Raw genomic sequence first — 18,232 nt, forward strand, 5'->3', positions numbered from 1 at the left:
GTCATAACCGGATTTAGTTACTCGTGATCAATCTCCACAAAACTATATTTGTTGAAATGAGCTACATAAACACGACATGTTTTTCACATGCAAAATTTAGACACTTCTTAGATAATTCGTTCGTGAGCATAATAGCCTTTGCCCACGATTTCTTGAAATAAACACCCACTTAACACAAACTAAACATCTTCCCTAGCTAAGGCTAACTTATGCCTTTTATCATTTTGTTGGTCATGATGTCTCTATAACAAGCTATAATTGGCCTCGAAACTAAACCTTGGTGAGGTCAGCTTTTAAGCAAATGACCCCCATAGGATCATAGTCTCTCATGCTATGTACTGTAGATGACAGCAACAAATTATATGAGCGTGTGCTTTCAATAGAATTTTAGCAAAGGTTAAGGAGCTGCTGCTAGTCTCCATCTATTTGACCTTATGTTCGGGCACATATTCCCGGAGCGCGAGTATAGTGATATATGTGCCTTCACTCTTATCTTGAAAAAAAAAGAGACAAAATTTAAGACTTTATTTAAAAAGGATGGTCATTTATAAAATTTGAAAAGTATAAAAAAACTACTTCTGCCTTACTTTCACTACACGAAACAAATGAAGGATCATGCTGCATGAAATACCACATTCCACAGGCACCTCCCGCAAAAACACCGAAGGTCCCCGTATGAGGAGGCAGCTCGTGCTCGGGCGGCGAGACTGAGACGAGACGCGAGACCAAACCCTCCCCTCCCCGACCGCGCCCCGCCCAGATCTCGCCGCCGACGAGATGCATCGCCGCGGCGGCCACCACCTCCACCTCCTCCTCGCCGCCGCCGTCGTCCTCCTCCTCACCGTCGCGGGGCTGCCCCTCGCTTCCGCCTCCGAGTCCGACCACAAGGTGCGTTGTCGCCCGCTCCCCCACCCCCTCTCTCTCTCTCTCTCTCTCTCTCTCTCTCTCTCTCTTCCTTCCTTCCTTTCTTCCTTCCCTTAACCCTAGATCCGAACCCCCGACGTGTTCCTCACGCTGGATCCGCCGAGTCGCCGCGCTGGATCTAGGAGCGGCGGCGCGGTTTCGGTAGCTTTGGGTTCCGTGGCCTCTTTGCTTTGGGCGAGTGCTGCGTGGTTCGAGGTGCAAGGTTGATCTTAGCAATATGATAGGAAGGGCTGGACAGCTAGGAATACGGAAGCTATGGGCTGGAGGATTGGTTCGAAGGCTGTTCTAAAGGCTTGCTACTTGATGATCTTGTTTGCCATGAGAGTGAAGAAAAAAATCATTAGTGGAAACACATTTGGTAGAAAAAACGTTTTTGGTGCTGTAGTGCTTCGATTAGCTTGTTATTTGAGCAGACAAGCCACTGCAATTGTATTGCTGTTCAAATAATCTGTATCATGCTAGGCCTTTGAATAAGATTATGACAGCAGACTTTTCCTGCCTTAGCTTCACATCATCAAAATTTTGACCTTTTGGTGGCGCATCAAAATGCTGAGATGCGAAGCATTTCATGCTTGGGATACATGAAGCGCACACTGTTGTGGGCTTGTTACAGTTGATTTATTATCCTTTGGCGCCTTGACGGGGCAGTTATCCTTGTCCTTGCTGCGTCTTGAATGTTTTCATTAATTCTTTTTTCCTATTTTGGCAAAGCTTCCCAATGTCGGGGAGCTTACTAGTTGAACGTGTAATAATGGCATGCAGGGGTGGACCTGGGAACATACATTCTGGGTCAATGCCAATGAGCAAAAAAGGAGCTCCTGTAACACGGTGTTCACGAATCTCGAAATCCCACTCTCACATGCAGCCATCGAAAGAGACAAGAGAAATAACTAATATTTAATATTACCTTTATGGCTGTTTTTTAGGTCCGCTATTCTATTTCCCTTATGCTTTGTTGGATTTGAAATTAAGTTACTAGTTCTAGATTATATGGCTATGCAAATCCCAAAAAGACTTTTTATATTGGTTGAACCATTGAAGCCAAACTTTGTGAGGTGATCCTGGAATACTTATAGCAATATTTTTGTCAGGTGTTCTAATGCATTTTAGCAGTCGACGAATTTTCATGTGATCGAATAAGACTTGGTTGACATTGTGGTCTCTGTACAAGAACTTTTGGCACACTAGATTTGGATAAAATTATCATTCTTAGAATCATAATGGTAGAATTCTGTTAGATAAGGTAAGTATACTCTGTAGTGTAATTACATGGCTCTCTAGTTTGATGTGGAAATCTGAAACTGAGTGTGAGTCTATGTCTCTCTTTGATTGTGTTCTGTTATGCTGCACTCATGAACTGTGATATGGGAAAAATTTTTTTACCGAAAGTCTATGCTTCTTCTAGTAAGTATTACTGTTACTATTCTAAAAGGAAATTTCCAAATAAGCAATAACATATGGAACTTGCATCCTGGAATCCACCTAAGAGGCAAACAGAGACTAAGGATGCAGTTTTCTAGCTGAAAGCTGAAATACTGATTTCTGTCAAGTCTATGTTACATATCTACATTAAAAAAAACTCAGGTATCTAATTATCAATTTAAAGGATGATTTAATAATCATCTCTAAAAATGAGAAAATTGCATGAGAACTTTGGCTATAGTTTTTTATAGAACACATTTCATCGTGGTTGATATTGAATGTATTGAACAGTCTAAATTCTTCGTGAAGCATGGAAGAGCCTGCAAAATAAGCAAGTTAGGAACTTAGGATGAACCTTAAGGCGTTATTTTCAATTTGGTCATTCTTCTTAACACTATCACAAACTGGTCATGATCTTTGTTATTCTCTATAACTTAGAAAATTGCACTTCGTACCAGTATACAGATTCAGAAGTTTTGAGTGTTACTGTTTAACTTTATTGTCGCTTAGTTGCCATTTCTAAAAACTAAGCCTACTGATTTGTAATCACACTGAGAACAACTTTTGTATGTTAGTAATCACTTCATCTACCTGTTATTTAATTTTATGCAGTACAAAGCTGAAGAAACGGTTAAACTCTGGGTAAACAAGGTTGGCCCGTACAATAACCCGCAAGAAACTTACAACTATTACAGCCTCCCATTTTGTCAGCCATCTGAAAACCCCGCACACAAATGGGGTGGTCTCGGAGAGGTCCTTGGCGGCAATGAGCTGATCGATAGTCAGGTTGATATAAAGTTTTTAAGTAAGTTGATCTTTTCATACCCTCCTTGATTTTATTTACTTTTGGAATGTGCATCAATGTATGTTCCTTGCAACTAACCGATTTCCCTGACCATTTTACATTAAACTTCTTTGTTTTAGAAAATGTGGAGAAGGGTCCCATTTGCACAATTGAACTTGATGACAACAAGATTCAACAATTTACTGATGCCATTGAAAGGTCATATTGGTTTGAACTCTTCATAGGTATGAATCTGCATTTAATTGGGCATTGTTTTCTTATTTTGTATGCTATTTCTCATTTCTGAGTACTGACATTCTTTTTATCCAACTTTCTCTGCATTGCTTTCTATTGTCCAACCGCCTAGATGATCTTCCATTATGGGGTAACAAATTCTAAACCTAAATGACATTTCTTTTGCTTTAACACTTTCTACCCTCTACCTCTCTTGAATAACATGCAAGTTGCCTCTGAGCAGGTTTTGTTGGTGAGACTGACAAAAACAACGAAAATAAGCACTACCTCTACACACACAAGAACATTGTTGTTAAATACAATGGTAACAGGGTATGTGCTGGTCTGCTTTAAGACCTTAAAATATTAGCTGAAACCTATTATACTGGCTAATTATTTTTTTTTGCAGATAATTCATGTCAATCTTACTCAAGAGTCACCTAAGCTTCTTGAAGCTGGCAAAAAATTGGACATGACCTATTCAGTGAAGTGGGTGCAAACAAACGTTGCATTTGCACGACGTTTTGAAGTTTACTTGGACTACCCGTTCTTTGAACATCAGGTAATCTTTGTTCGAACCAACATTACTTTTTATGTCTTTTGCTGGACAGTTTTTGTGCTATAATTTACTTTGCTCTGTGGTGGTTTTGACAAAGTGGTAGACTTTATTTTCTTTAAAACTCTCGAGGAATTGAAATTTACAAGAAAACTAAGTTCTGCTGCAACCTTCCATGTTCAGATCCATTGGTTCTCCATCTTCAATTCGTTCATGATGGTTATTTTCTTGACTGGATTGGTATCAATGATATTGATGAGGACGCTGAGAAATGATTATGCGAAATATGCTCGTGAAGATGATGATCTGGAGTCGCTTGTAAGTACTGAACGTGAAGCCTCACGCTTACAATCACTTGTGTATTCCCTCTGGTAGCAGGAGTCATTTTTTGTTTACTTTAATGGTCTTTGAGATGTAATCTTATTTTTGAATTTCATAATGGATTTTACAGTGAATCTACTCATCATTTTCATGCAAGCAATCTAATATTCAACAAAAGTAAACTAGTCAAACATCAAGTTTTACAGTACCCTCCCGATAATGATAACTTTTGTGTGTGTGTGTGTGTGTGTGACTGGACGAATTATTTGAATATTCATAGCAAATCATTTTGCATTATTTTCATCTAATCTCTTGATAGTTTTGTTAACTTATATTTTTCTTTTATCAGGAAAGAGATGTTAGTGAGGAATCTGGTTGGAAGCTTGTCCATGGAGATGTTTTCCGGCCTCCTCGTAGCTTGGTGTTTCTTTCTGCTTTTGTTGGTATTGGCACTCAGCTGGCGGCTCTTATTCTGCTCGTGATTGTATTGGCCATTGTTGGCATGTTATATGTTGGGTAAGCTCTAAATCAGCTTTCTTAGTATCCTTTTTTTCTGCATCGCATGTGCACATGTATTAGGCATAGAATACGCACCCTTTGGATTGAAAAATGGAAATATGGGCAATACGAGTGGAGTCTTTGGTAGGGCAATATGAAAGGCCCCAAGTGACAATACAGTTGAAGGTACTTTTGGAGCCATTAATATGCTTGTCTGGAACATCACTAATTGCACAACCCTAATTTCTACAAGGTGACGGATACTCGAATAGATGGACAATGACACAATAGTATAAGCATGGTATATTTTATACCTAGAGATGCCTTTGACCCCATTATTAATTTTGATTTCAACCTCATTGCTATATAATATGGCTTATTTGTTTAGTCCGATTACAACCTCTGTTAAAACTCATCCACGCTGCCTTCTGGAGCAGTGGTCTCTTTATATCAGCGGGCTCAACTCTATCTACCATAAGACATTGGTGAAATAAGTGTACTGCTTTCATTACCATATGGAATAATGTTATAGTCAGATAATATGACTATGAATTTCCAATGTCATTTTTCCTAACTAAAATATCATACTCAACTTGCCAGACGTAGCTTACCATTACATCTGTATTGTGTACTACACTGTTTTATCTTTCATTTCTGGATTGACAATAATCAGTAATGTTTGTTCAGCTAGCTAGTATTTCTTTGCACCCTACTAAATGCTGTACTTCTTATTTGTCAGACGAGGAGCTATCATCACGACCTTCATCGTGTGCTACGCCCTTACATCTTTCATTTCTGGATATGTTAGTGGTGGCCTCTACTCAAGGAATGGCGGTATGTTTCTATATATATAGTTTTTGTTGTTGGACTTGCCCGTTTTATTCTACTATCCTGAAATAGATTATTCAGTTTTGAAATGTTTCAATTTCTGTGTTTCTTATCTACTGTTCACTGAATCCATTTCTGATCCATGGCAGGCAAAAACTGGATAAAGTCTATGATCCTTACTGCATCCCTTTTTCCGTTCTTGTGCTTTTCGATTGGATTGGTGTTGAACACCATTGCTATCTTCTACCGTTCACTGGCAGCCATACCATTTGGCACAATGGTTGTCATATTTGTCCTGTGGGCTTTCATCTCTTTTCCTTTGGTTCTATTGGGAACTGTAGTTGGTAGAAATTGGAGTGGTGCTCCCAACAATCCCTGTCGTGTTAAGACAATTCCACGTCCTATTCCTGAGAAGAAGTGGTATCTTACACCCTCTGTTATCTCATTGATGGGTGGACTACTCCCCTTCGGCAGCATCTTCATCGAGATGTACTTTGTGTTTACTTCATTCTGGAACTACAAGGTAAAGAAAACATATCAGTGAACACTAATGTGCTTCTCAGTTCTCACTTCTCAACAAATTATTTTGCTAGAACAGATGGCATTTACAGTAGATGTGTACCAACCTAAAACTCTTTTTAATTTGATGGATAGATAGTAACCCTATTTCTTTGGTATTTGGCAGGTTTATTATGTATATGGTTTCATGCTGCTGGTTTTTGTTATCCTCATAATAGTCACCATATGTGTCACTATTGTGGGTACTTATTTCTTGTTGAATGCTGAGAATTACCATTGGCAATGGACATCATTCTTCTCCGCTGCATCTACTGCCTTGTATGTCTACCTATACTCAATATACTATTATCACGTGAAGACAAAGATGTCTGGCTTCTTCCAGACAAGCTTCTACTTTGGCTACACCTTGATGTTCTGCCTCGGACTAGGAATTCTTTGCGGTGAGCATTTAAACTTGTATTCATTGTATTTCAAATTGCCACTTGGTCTGTTTTGACACCACGTCTTTGGTTTAGGTGCTGTTGGCTATCTAGGATCTACTCTCTTTGTGAGGAGAATCTACAGAAACATCAAATGCGACTAAATTGCTACTCTGAACATCAAATGTGACCAAAGGGCTACTCCGTTGCCGATAGATCCTATCAGCGAAGTGTGTGTTGCTGGCGCAGGTCCATTGTGGAGTAATGCTCATAAGATTCTGATCAACTTTTGGAAGCTATACAGGAGATTGTTCTCCCTTTGTTTTACCTTTTCTTTTTATGTTTTTCTTTTACTTCATTTTTCTTCTTGGAGCTGGCCTCATAAATGTATACCTCATTAGTTCAGGAATTAGTCTCAGTACCGGGAAGTACATTTAGATTCTCATTTTGTGGTGGCCTCTTTTGGCCAGTAGTAGGATATCATTGATGAATATTGGTGCAGTGTGGATCCAATCCAGTGGCTAGAATTGCCCCTCTTATGAATCGCTATACATCCAATTTTGGCATAGCCTTGTAGTATATGCAAACTAATACATTCAAGTTAGATATATATGGCCTGAATGGGTGAAGTTCTATTTCTTCCCCTGCAGGTACTGTTGAAACATGAATTCGACATGATTATTATTTAGCCTTTGGTCTGAGTTTTCATCCTTGCTGAATTGTCTCTGTGTTTACAGCATCAGAAATCAAGCGTACACTGAAAATAGACAAATGTGTCATCCACATCTGTAATGTTTTGCTTGTTTAGGTACCTTGCTTTATGATAGTATCAGCAAATGATTTAAGATAAGATAAAGATATGCTGCTAACCAGATGGACATCGTAACGTCGTATATCTGCAGGTTTCATTGTACAGGTGTACAGAATTTATATACATATTCGAGTATATAGGTATATAGACACACTGGTGTTGAAGACATCAACTTATTAAGTTATTATGTTTATCTCTACGCACATTGAGAGCATATCAACGTGTCATATCACTGGACACTGGATGACCGGCCATAGTAGCACTTTCTAGCGATCAAGCTTAGTTGACGTTTACGAAGCAGGCACGACGCTCCAAGCCACTAAGCTACTCCCACGTGACCAGCTCACGTGTCACCATCCTGCACGTTCACGGCCCCATCCACAGCACACGTGGCACGGCCTCACGAGCCACCTGGACGGCCGACCAGCCGGCCGGCGAGCTTTAAAAAGCAGCCCCATGTCATTTGCTGATCGATCAACTCATCAACCCGTGCAGCAATCCATCCATCCATAGCCGATCTCAGCTTTTCCATTCGCATTTCTGCTTAATTAGCTTAGCAAGCAACGAATTAACTGCAAGAGAGAGCGATGCCGTCGCTGACGACGGGGAGGTCGCCGTGGCGGAGGAGGAAGAGGGGGACGGCGACGACGGCGAGGAGGAGGAGGACGCCGACGTCGCTCCGGGCGCTGTGGCGCCGGATAGTGCCCAGGACGTCGACGACGACGGCGCCGCGCGTGCGCACGAGGAAGCCCGGGCTGCTGTCGCGCGCGTTACGGGTGCTCTCCTGCGGCGGCGGGAGGAGGTCGCGCGCCGCACGGCGGTCGTGATCATGATATCATCGTCGCCGGCGCCGGCGAGGTTAACTGCTCCTCTAGTCGCTTGCGATACTACGTGGAGTACGTGAGACTAGTGGTGACTGTGCCGTGTGTGTATAATTTACTGCAGTAACAAGTGTGTTCTGTGTTCTGCTTTGCTTTACCGGGAGCAATTACGTGTTGTATGTTGTACACTACTATCTTCTTGTTTAATATGTGTATGTTGTACTATTTCATCAAGTGACAACTATATGAAACCAGTTTGTTTTCTCTACACACCATGTATGTGTGTCGAGTTTTCGCTCGAAAAAAAATTGAACTTCTATGTTTTTCGGTGAACCAATTTGAGTATAATTTTTAACACCGAGGCGAACCCTGAAAGAATTCACGCTATATTTTCGTATCTAGCAAAAGAAATACATAAAAGAAAAGATAATAGTAGGTTAAAATTAAGCAAGAATAATATAATAGTGGGCTAAAGTAAGGATAATAATAAGCTATAAATTTATGTGGATAAGAGATAAAAAAATATGGAGTATTGTAAAGCTAGCTAGGAGTGTTGTAGGGCTAGCTATACACGTGTATATGTTTGAAGATATTTTCATTAAATTTATAGTGCGAGTAGTTAACCTATTCATAAGGGCGCGAGAGGAAACAGAGAAGAGAAAACCTATTCATAGTGGCGCAAGAGAAAACCTATTCATAGTGGCGCGCGAGGAAAAGAGAAGAGAGAAATAGGGTTAATAAATGGTTCGACCGCGAATGCTAAGTAGCGCGCACCAGCTGGTGGCGGTCCCTCCTCAGCTGGTTTCGTTCTCTCTTCTTTTATCTCTTTTTCTGATTTTTTTTTAATTTTCAGCACACGTGTTTTTAAATATTTTGCATTAAAAATTTTTAAATCATGATTTGAAAATTTTCAAATATTAACTAAAAAATTTTAAATGTGAAATTGAAAATATTTATATCTCAAGTTGAAAGTTTTAAATCTGAGTTAAAATTTTCCAAAACTTGAGTTGAAAATTTTAAATTTAAGTTGAAAGTTTTTAAATCTGGGTCAAAATTTTTTCCAAAGTTGAGTTAAAAGTTTTTCAAATTTGAGTGCAAATTTAAAGGTTTTTAAAATTTAACTTAAAAAATTAAAATTTTGAGTTGAAAGTTTTCAAATCTAGATTTAAATTTTTGAAAATTTGTCTTAAGATATATTTTCCTTTTTATTATTCTTTAGTTAAAGAAAATATCGCGGAAAAAATCTCTTATCTTCTACCATTATTATCTTAAACTATTATTATCTAATACTTCCTCCATCCCAAAATATTTAAGTCGTTGTTTTTTTTAAATGTTCGACCAGCGGCGCGTACTTGCGAACTAGCGATCGCGATTCGCGCGGCCACTCCGTTGGGGGATATGCTACAGTATCGGGCCGATGTGGGGCTGTCCATCATCCAACCGACGGTCCAACTGTCCAACTGTCCAGCCCATAACGATCCCGAGGCCCATGGACTATCTCACTTCTCACGACTCCCGATGCCTCCGGCTTCCACGGGTTCTTCCTCGATGCCTTCTCCGGCGCCGTCCGGTCGCTCCGGCGCCGTCCGACGACGGAATCCCTCAGCTCCGGCGGCGCCGGCACGCCGGCGCCGCAGGAGCTTTCCGGCGCGTGGGGGAGGGGAGCAATTAATTAATTAATTAATTAATTAATACAAGTTGGCAACAGCAGAAGCACACCACGAGCGCCCCACGTGGTCAGTGGTCGGCCTCACTGACTCCTCCTCACTTCGCATTGATTCGATCACTCTGCTCTACTCTCTACTACTACTAGCTTCTGCTGCTTCTTCTCCGATGCTTCGATCCCGCGCCGACCTCGATCCGCATTAACTGCCCCTCTTCCGTACGGAGGAGAGCGATCGAGCGATCGATCGATGCTCGCCGTCGTCGCGGGCGGCGGGTTGAGGAGGTGTGCTAGCTAGCGGCGGCGGCGGCGGCAGTGGAGGAGGATGGTGGAGGAAGGGAGGTCACTGGCGGAGACGCCGACGTGGTCGGTGGCCACCGTCACCACGCTCATGGTCGCCGCCTGCTTCCTCGTCGAGCGCGGCATCTCGCGCTTCGCCAAGGTAAGGTATCCCAAACACACACACTCGCTTCGCTTTCCCCCCGGCTTGATCCGATGCATTGCAAGTAATCGCACGATTGATTGGCTTAGAGTACTACTTTTCTCGATCACCAAATTTTTCTCCCTTCGCTTGCTTCATGTGTTGTCCAGTGGCTGCGCAAGACGAAGCGGAAGGCCATGCTCGCCGCGCTCGAGAAGATCCGCGAAGGTTAGTATAGTAACTTAGTAACCAGCCAATCACCACCTTCAGTTGTTCATCTGCGTAAAAGTAATTCATGTAATTTTGCAGACTCTGTAACTGTCGTCTTGATTTAGTAATTTAGTCGTTCATTCATGTGTGCTTCCTCTAGATTTGCCTGCCCATCATAGTTGCCATTTCCCTTAATTTTATCCTCATAGTGGAGCAATGCCATATTTGGAATGGTAAAAGTCTTGCTTCTTGCAAGGTGTTTGATTGTATTCCTCACCAAGGGAAACCCATGCCTGATTGCAGAGCTGATGCTGCTCGGCGTCATCTCGCTGCTGCTGAGCCAGACGGCCCGCTGGATATCGGAAATCTGCGTGCCGTCGTCGCTCTTCACGAGCCGATTCTACATTTGCTCGGAGACAGATTACGAGGATCTGGTGGTAGGAGGGAAGCGCTCTACCATGGAGATGAACCAGACTGTTGTGCCTAATGGCCTGTTTGGTATTCAGTCACAGAATGTTTGCAGTGAGGTAGTCGGTCTGGTTCTATTCCATCCAAGGATGGTCGATTGGACGTTCGAGGCATGGCACTTTTTGGTGATTCAGCTGGTGTTTTCTCTGCTTGCAGGGTCATGAGCCTTTTGTTTCATATGAAGGCCTTGAACAGCTGCATCGGTTCTTGTTTATCCTTGGTATCACCCATGTGTTGTACACTTTTGTAACTGTTGTTCTGTCCATGATTAAGGTAGGTGTGTTGATTATCGGTCAAACATCTTGGCACATGTTTGTGTGTTAATGCGTTTCCTTTCTGTCTTTGAAGATATATAGCTGGAGGAAATTTGAAACCCAAGCATGTCAGCTCCCTACTGAGCAGTTGCAAGGTTAGGCCGTCAATTAAACCATATGCTTGCATTAGCTTGGTACAGTTAGTTTGCTCTACCTGAATAACGTTCATATCTCTCAGCTAGGAGAACTAAGGTGATGCAGAGGCAGTCTACCTTTGTGTTCCATCACACATCTCATCCATGGAGCAAAAATAAAATACTTATTTGGATGGTAAGTACTATTTTCTTCACAGGCAAGCTGCTGTTTGCTGCATTGATTCACATTGCACTGTTTTTTAGCTTATCAGCATATTCAAAAGTAGAGGATTGAAAATTACTGTTTTCATTCACTGGTTGCTTCACCTAGCCATTTCTATAACCTTGAGTGAGTTTTCTGTTTTCTCTAATTTGTGTTCTACAAACTGTGACAATGGTGCAGCTATGCTTTCTGCGTCAATTTAGGCGTTCCATCAAGAAGTCAGACTATATGGCATTAAGATTGGGTTTTATCACAGTTAGAACTCTGACTTCTATTGATTGTTTCAATTTTCCGTTCAGATGCATATTTATTTTGAGAAAGTGTTTAAATGCTTTTGATTTCCTACATTCCTCTGCATTGTGCTTACTTGTCAATTTTCTCATCAGTACCATAAGTTGCCACACTCGTATAATTTCCACAAATACATGGTACGGAGCATGGAAGATGATTATAATGGAAGTGTTGGCATCAGGTAAAACATATTATTTTCCTCTGATGAATTAGGCATTGAAATGAGCTTATTAATTCCGAACAGTGTGTTCCTGCTCTTTCCAGTGACTATATAATATTTGTTCTTTTTTTTTTTCATTTTTTTGACTCCCTGTACTGTATAAATGTGTCAAACTGCATATTGAAGCCAAATTAACCATTTGCTTGTCATCAAGAGATGTGATCTGTTTTTAAGCCACACAACTTCTTTTACATTTTGTTCTATGTTTTGCTGGCATATTTCTCCATGTTCTTAACATTTTGTTTGTTGAGCAGTTGGCCACTGTGGGCATATGCAATAATATGCATTTTTGTCAATATTCATGGTACTCTTTCTCTCTCTGTCAGTCACATACACACATACAGAGTTTTTGTTAGCAGCTTTGATCATTGTTTGATACACTTAACCCTTTTTTGTTATTTGAAGGTCTTAATATATATTTCTGGATATCCTTTGCCCCTGCTATTGTAAGTATTTCCTGTATTTCTTGACCTAACAACAAGATTAAGTTAAATGCCCTCTTGTTTCTTGTTATGTCTTGTCATAATTTTGTGTATTGAATATTTTGAAGCTGGTCCTGCTAGTGGGCACTGAGCTGCAGCATGTCATTGCTCAGTTGGCCTTAGAAGTTGTTGGGGCAACAGCACCATATGTTGGGACACAACTGAAGTTGCGTGATGATCTCTTTTGGTTTGGAAAACCTCGGGTCCTGTGGTGGCTTATACAATTCATTTCATTTCAGGTGATATTCTTTTGCTTCACTCCATATGTTATATTTTTTTTGAAGACACTCCATATGTTATATTATGATGTTTGTATGAACATCATCTTCATCCTAACCTTACTGTTGCTTTCAGAATGCTTTTGAGATGGCAACGTTTGTGTGGTCTCTGGTGAGAATTGCCTCCTTCTATTTATGATTAGTCCTAGATTTAATTTGGTTCATAGTAACAAATATTGCATTAGGGCAAGTCTATAAGGAGAATGAGATGGCTCCTGTATTATGTAATATTTTCTTGATTAGTATGTTTTCAGCATGTTACCACTAAAACATGAATATAACTGTAAACTTAAGCTATCAACTAGATGACTTGGTAGTCCACACAGAAATGAGCCAGTTGTCATCAGTCCTCTCTTCCTAATGAAAATTTCCTATGGATTATTAGATGGATATTTTCATGTTTATCCTATAGTTATTTACATAGTTGCCTTCATCTTTTTCAGTTGGAACTGAGTGCGCAATCCTGTTTCATGAAGAACCATTACATGATTGTTCTCCGTTTGACTTCTGGGTGAGTTTTAGACATCATAGGAAGGTGGCATCTAAATACGTTTTATCATTTTCATTTTGAGAAAAAAGCTGGCACAAAGAAGCGAATTTCAGTATGAACTATATTAGTCGACTTGGGACTCAATGAACTTCTTCCGATCTTTCAGGATTCTAGTTCAGTTCTGGTGCAGCTACAACACATTGCCACTTAATGTAATCATTACTCAGGTATTCTGGTTATTGAACCAACACATCTCAGAGAATCCCTTGCCTAATTTCTCAGAACTTTTTACTACTAATTTCTTGAACGGAAGGGGGTAAAATCATCTTGTCTTACTGATTAAGAGTCCCTTAGTTTGAATAGTCTTAATCTTACCCCCTCCGACACATCCTATACTAGTTTTGTTTTTTTATGGGATGGAGAGAGTATCTGACTATGCAGATTCACTATGTCATTCATACATGAAAAATTCTTATCATATGCTGTAGAATTGGGAGGATAGCTTTATTCACATTTCCTTCTCTTTCTTTTTCTTTTTTTGAATCTCAGATGGGATCCAAGTTCAAGAAATCACTGGTCTCAGAGAGTGTGAGGGAGTCACTCCACAGCTGGTGCAAGAGGGTGAAAGACAAGAACAGGCACAACCTGGCATCGAGATCCGTCTGCTCCCTCGACACCACATACGAGGAGACTGATCATGAGACTGCTACGGTTGGCACCCTGTCGAGAACCGTGTCTGCGACGTCCCTGGACGAGGAGCTGACGGTGGCCACCGTCGAGGACAACGACGACGACGAGGAGATGTCTCGCATCGAGCAAGAGATTGATCGATCGTTGTAGCTCTCGTGAACTTGTTTGTTAATCCTCGTTCACAGAACTACACCTGTGCAGAATGACTGAAGAGGATTCTGGTAGAGCACACGACACGCTAACAATGACAAAATCGAAGCCCATCTCGTGGAGTTGTAAAATATAGCAAACTACAGAATTCGTAAGATCGAATTATAAGACATGTTCAGTTGATGTAAAATGGACATTTGCCATAACTTCGATGTGCTGTGATCTTTGCACTCGATGAAGGTTTTTACAAAGTGATTTTCCGGTCTGATTGCTTGACGCTAATCCAAAAAGTGAACGGTTATGCAAGGTACCGTTCCTCCTATTGTTCAATGGCGAGTCTTTTACTACTCCCTTCGTTTCACAATGTAAGTCATTCTAGCATTTCTCACATTCATATGGATTTTAATGAATCTAGATAGATATATATGTCTAGATTTATTAATATCGATATGAATGTGGAAAATGCTAGAATGACTTGTATTGTGAAACGGAGGGAGTAGTAAGCAAAACTTTGTTTCTTTCTCATTTCTTCATGTAAATTGTAGTGCTAATGAGATGCTCATCTGTTGGCTAGAACGAGGGAGTGTGTTTCTTATTTAACTTTTCGACAGTGTGTTACTGGTTTTATCCAGGATATTGTAATCTCTAAATGTTTATGCAATGAATGAGCCAGCCTTTGTTATAAAGGAATATAAACTCATGAGGTAGCCCTTTCTATTGGACCGAAAAAGGCCCGGCCTACTAGGAATCAAGCAGCCCAAAGGAATAAGACGCCAACACGCGTGCGGTGCACGCGACTGTATCCAGTTTGCGGCTCAAACTCCGGTAGGCTACCACCCGAAGCCAAGAGAGGAACCACGAAATTTCCACGAACAAACACCCCAAATTCCAGGCAGTAATTTTTCCGGAATCAAAAATCGAATGGAAAAACAAAAATTAAAACAAGAGAAAAACAAGGCGTAGGCAAAGTGGCAAACCACGAATCGAAGAAGAGCTTCTCCTTCCCTTTCCTCCTCCATTCCAACCTTCCAACCCAACAACCTCAACCCTCCTCCCTCAGTATCCCCCCAAGAACGCGAGGAGCCGAGTCCGTACTAGGCCCAGGTCATCTTTTGTTGTAGAGGCGATGCAGACGGCGGCGGCGGCGGCGGTGGCGTGGGCGCCGAGCCCATCGCCGTCCACCTCCACCTCATCGCCGCCCCCCTTCAAGGTTAGGGTTACGCCTTTTTGCTGTTTGTTGTTTCAGGGGGGGAACCCGATTTCCTTGGTTCTGCCAAGCTGACGAGTTCTTGATTTGGGGTTTATTTACAGGTGGGGATCGCGTCGCCGTGTGGGACGGCTGCTCACGCCTCCTCCGCGCCGAGGTTGGTTGCTGCGGCCACTCACCGGGGGCGGCGGCGGCAGCAGCAAGGTGAGAGCAATTTCTTGGTGTGTGTGTGTTCTTTTCATGCTTTTCTTCATTTTTTGTTACCTTATTGAGAACTTTTGGATTGGTAGGGGGGCTATTAGAGCTTTAGGAACATGAGTGACAGCTTTTTTATTGCCTGTTGTGCCCACTAATACATGGTTAATTGATTCGTATCTTTAAGATGTGTCGGGGCAATGAATTGTAAGCTACAAGCACTTACTTACTGATGAATTCAGTAATCGCTAATTAGCTGCAAACACTTACTTAGTGATGAATTCAGTATTTGCTAAGTAGTTATCCATAGGCCATAGCGCACCTCGCGTTTAGTACCAATCCAGCATGGTTTATTCTAATATGTTCTCCAATCTCAATGGGATTTTATTATACTCCAGAACCAATTTAGTGGGAGCTTAGTTTTCATATTGTCTCCAGATGGTGATGCTCTAGCATACGAACATCTCAAATCAATTATAAGCAACACCAGGTCGGTAAGTTTGGACCAAGTAGGATGTAGGAACACCATCTACTGTTGCTATAGGTTAGACATAGGTACAGTCTAGACCTTTTGCTTGCTGTACTGTTTTTTCAGGGGTAATTAAGATGCTGGGTGAATTGGGATTCAGTATGATGCTAATTCTGTTTGGATGCTGCTCTTGCAGTGGTTAAGGCTATTGCCAACCCAGACCCAGCAGTTGAGCTGCCATTGACAGCTGAAAATGTTGAGATTGTATTGGATGAAGTTCGACCATACCTTATGGCAGACGGAGGAAATGTTGCATTGCATGAAATTGATGGGAATGTGGTGAGGTTGAAGCTGCAAGGAGCATGTGGATCATGCCCAGCTTCAGTAACAACAATGAAGATGGGTATTGAGCGACGCTTGATGGAGAAAATTCCTGAAATTGTTGCTGTCGAGCCCATTGCTGATGAGGAGACTGGCCTTGAGTTGAACCAGGAGAATATTGAAAAGGTACTTGCTTATATTTCTGGCTAAATAAAATTATACGCAAAAGGTCTCTTGTAGAGTACATCATGTCGAAGTAGCTTAAGCTTTACCGTGGCTAATTGATTAACTTACATAATAGAAGATAAAAATTCTTCTGAAAAATCTTTTTGTGCCACACTAATTACTTTAATAGTGCAATTGAAAAGGATGTTGGGAACAATAACTGTATGGCATTTGCTGATGTCCTGCTTTATAGTTCATATTTAAACAATTTGCTTCTGATTTCTTGCTCTCTGGTTCTGTTTTATTTAATTTCTGTATTGTGATAATCTTCTTTGAAAATAGCTTTGAAGATGACAATTTCCTTTGATCCCTAGTCACTGTATAATGTTCCATCTTTTGAGTCTATTTTGGTTGGGAAAAAAATTGCTGTGATGGAAACTAAACTGCTGGAGCATGCTAAATTTCTTTTTACCTTTATTAGGTACTCGATGAGATTAGGCCATACCTTTCTGGCACAGGAGGTGGTGAGCTTGAATTCGTTGCGATCGAGGAACCTATCGTCAAGGTTAGGCTTACGGGCCCAGCTGCTGGTGTGATGACAGTTCGCGTTGCCCTAACTCAGAAGCTCAGAGAAAAGATACCTAAAATCGCAGCTGTCCAGCTATTGTCGTAAGCCTGAAAACATTTAGAAAACAACCCCTGCAATGTAAATGTGCCGCTACAATAATCGCCAGGAAAGATTGTAATGGGCTTAAAGCTTTGTAACCTGTTACTCTATTCTACTTGAACTACGAATAGTGATCATCAATATGAAATGTTGTAAGGGTGTTCCTACTGGATTTATTTACAAAAGGTTTTGGGCTTCTATGATTTTGTCTGTACAATTTGTGAATATCACTCTTTTATTTGGAAGTTCGTTGAAATAGAAAAGGGCACTACAATTTTAATTTCACTTGATCTCTTATTGAGTATGAGGCCTTCAAGTATGGGATTAGTGGTAGCTGGTGAGGATTGTATTATCTTCTGTCAATTCATAATTTTGGTTTACTAGTGAACAAGCACATGCATGACCAATCGGAATGAAATTCAACATGGTAGTAGCTGTAATGAGGCATATTAATGACTGATAATTTCTTCTTTATTGTCACATAAGCAGCACATAGAAGTCGTCCTTACCGTATGCTGAACAGTGACACCATTTCAGTTAGGCTCTGTTTAGTTCGTGAAAAGAAAATTTTTTGTGTTATATCGGACGTTTCACCGGATGCCGAAAGGGGTTTTCGGACACGAATGAAAAAACTAATTTCATAACTCACTTGGAAACCGCGAGACGAATCTTTTGAGCCTAATTAAGCCATCATTAGCACATGTGGGTTACTGTAGCACTTTATAGCTAATCATGGACTAATTAGGTTTAAAATATTCGTCTCGTGATTTCCATGCAAACTGTGCAAATAGTTTTTGTTTTTATCTATATTTAGTGTTTTATGCATGTGTCAAAAGATTCGATATAACGTTTTGGGAAAAAAATTTTGAACTAAACCGGCCTTAAGTCTGACGGTGAGTTTACTGGGTGTCAATCACCTTATTAAACTAATACATATATCGATAGTAAATTCCGAAATTACATGAGGCGCCTGTGGCCTAATGGATAAGGCGTCTGACTTCTAATCAGACGATTGTGGGTTCGAGTCCCACCAGGCGTGTTTTGTTTTTTCTTCTTCTTTTTTTTCTCTACAAGATCGGAGACAGATGGACGGTCAG

General features: G+C 40.9%; 4 protein-coding genes and 1 non-coding gene across 5 annotated transcripts; all 5 read left to right on the forward strand.

The window, feature by feature from the left end:
- The first annotated feature begins 652 nt into the window (after window positions 1-652).
- Window positions 653-7,215, forward strand: LOC4349939 (transmembrane 9 superfamily member 1). The gene is made up of 12 exons (XM_015762181.3): window positions 653-888; window positions 2,959-3,151; window positions 3,271-3,375; window positions 3,498-3,515; window positions 3,609-3,697; window positions 3,774-3,926; window positions 4,104-4,238; window positions 4,591-4,757; window positions 5,479-5,573; window positions 5,717-6,090; window positions 6,253-6,526; window positions 6,602-7,215. Exons 1-12 carry the CDS (start codon window positions 778-780, stop codon window positions 6,667-6,669), a joined length of 1,782 nt encoding a protein of 593 aa, XP_015617667.1. The 5' UTR covers window positions 653-777; the 3' UTR covers window positions 6,670-7,215.
- Window positions 7,216-7,788: 573 nt separating this feature from the next.
- LOC112936899 (uncharacterized) lies at window positions 7,789-8,405 on the forward strand. The gene has a single exon (XM_026021356.2). It carries the CDS (start codon window positions 7,904-7,906, stop codon window positions 8,141-8,143), a length of 240 nt encoding a protein of 79 aa, XP_025877141.1. The 5' UTR covers window positions 7,789-7,903; the 3' UTR covers window positions 8,144-8,405.
- A 1,564-nt stretch (window positions 8,406-9,969) lies between these two features.
- LOC9270417 (MLO-like protein 4) lies at window positions 9,970-14,377 on the forward strand. Its single transcript, XM_015760136.3, has 15 exons — window positions 9,970-10,242; window positions 10,392-10,449; window positions 10,735-10,958; window positions 11,056-11,172; window positions 11,248-11,308; window positions 11,392-11,483; window positions 11,691-11,765; window positions 11,897-11,982; window positions 12,276-12,325; window positions 12,427-12,467; window positions 12,572-12,742; window positions 12,858-12,893; window positions 13,225-13,292; window positions 13,438-13,498; window positions 13,821-14,377. The coding sequence occupies exons 1-15, from the start codon at window positions 10,126-10,128 to the stop codon at window positions 14,109-14,111; spliced, it is 1,548 nt and encodes a 515-aa protein (XP_015615622.1). The 5' UTR covers window positions 9,970-10,125; the 3' UTR covers window positions 14,112-14,377.
- Window positions 14,378-15,128: 751 nt separating this feature from the next.
- Window positions 15,129-17,333, forward strand: LOC4349942 (nifU-like protein 1, chloroplastic). Its single transcript, XM_015759798.3, has 4 exons — window positions 15,129-15,321; window positions 15,423-15,522; window positions 16,179-16,489; window positions 16,950-17,333. Exons 1-4 carry the CDS (start codon window positions 15,238-15,240, stop codon window positions 17,139-17,141), a joined length of 687 nt encoding a protein of 228 aa, XP_015615284.1. The 5' UTR covers window positions 15,129-15,237; the 3' UTR covers window positions 17,142-17,333.
- Window positions 17,334-18,101: 768 nt separating this feature from the next.
- Window positions 18,102-18,174, forward strand: TRNAR-UCU (transfer RNA arginine (anticodon UCU)). Its single transcript has one exon. It is a non-coding gene; the product is annotated as a tRNA-Arg (tRNA).
- The last annotated feature ends 58 nt before the right edge of the window (window positions 18,175-18,232 follow it).

This window comes from Oryza sativa, chromosome 11 (assembly GCF_034140825.1).
Source record: "Oryza sativa Japonica Group chromosome 11, ASM3414082v1".
Taxonomy (NCBI): Eukaryota; Viridiplantae; Streptophyta; class Magnoliopsida; order Poales; family Poaceae; genus Oryza; species Oryza sativa.

Excerpts from the sequence above, each read along its gene's own strand:
- LOC4349939 (XM_015762181.3), top strand. The coding sequence starts at position 778 with ATGCATCGCCGCGGCGGCCACCACCTCCACCTCCTCCTCGCCGCCGCC. Across the intron at positions 3,698-3,773 it reads TTAAATACAATGGTAACAGG|ATAATTCATGTCAATCTTAC; the intron begins GTATGTGCTGGT and ends TTTTTTTTGCAG. Across the intron at positions 4,758-5,478 it reads GTTGGCATGTTATATGTTGG|ACGAGGAGCTATCATCACGA; the intron begins GTAAGCTCTAAA and ends CTTATTTGTCAG.
- LOC112936899 (XM_026021356.2), top strand. The coding sequence starts at position 7,904 with ATGCCGTCGCTGACGACGGGGAGGTCGCCGTGGCGGAGGAGGAAGAGG.
- LOC9270417 (XM_015760136.3), top strand. The coding sequence starts at position 10,126 with ATGGTGGAGGAAGGGAGGTCACTGGCGGAGACGCCGACGTGGTCGGTG. Across the intron at positions 11,484-11,690 it reads ATAAAATACTTATTTGGATG|CTATGCTTTCTGCGTCAATT; the intron begins GTAAGTACTATT and ends ACAATGGTGCAG. Across the intron at positions 12,468-12,571 it reads TATCCTTTGCCCCTGCTATT|CTGGTCCTGCTAGTGGGCAC; the intron begins GTAAGTATTTCC and ends AATATTTTGAAG.
- LOC4349942 (XM_015759798.3), top strand. The coding sequence starts at position 15,238 with ATGCAGACGGCGGCGGCGGCGGCGGTGGCGTGGGCGCCGAGCCCATCG. Across the intron at positions 15,322-15,422 it reads CATCGCCGCCCCCCTTCAAG|GTGGGGATCGCGTCGCCGTG; the intron begins GTTAGGGTTACG and ends GTTTATTTACAG. Across the intron at positions 15,523-16,178 it reads GCGGCGGCGGCAGCAGCAAG|TGGTTAAGGCTATTGCCAAC; the intron begins GTGAGAGCAATT and ends CTGCTCTTGCAG.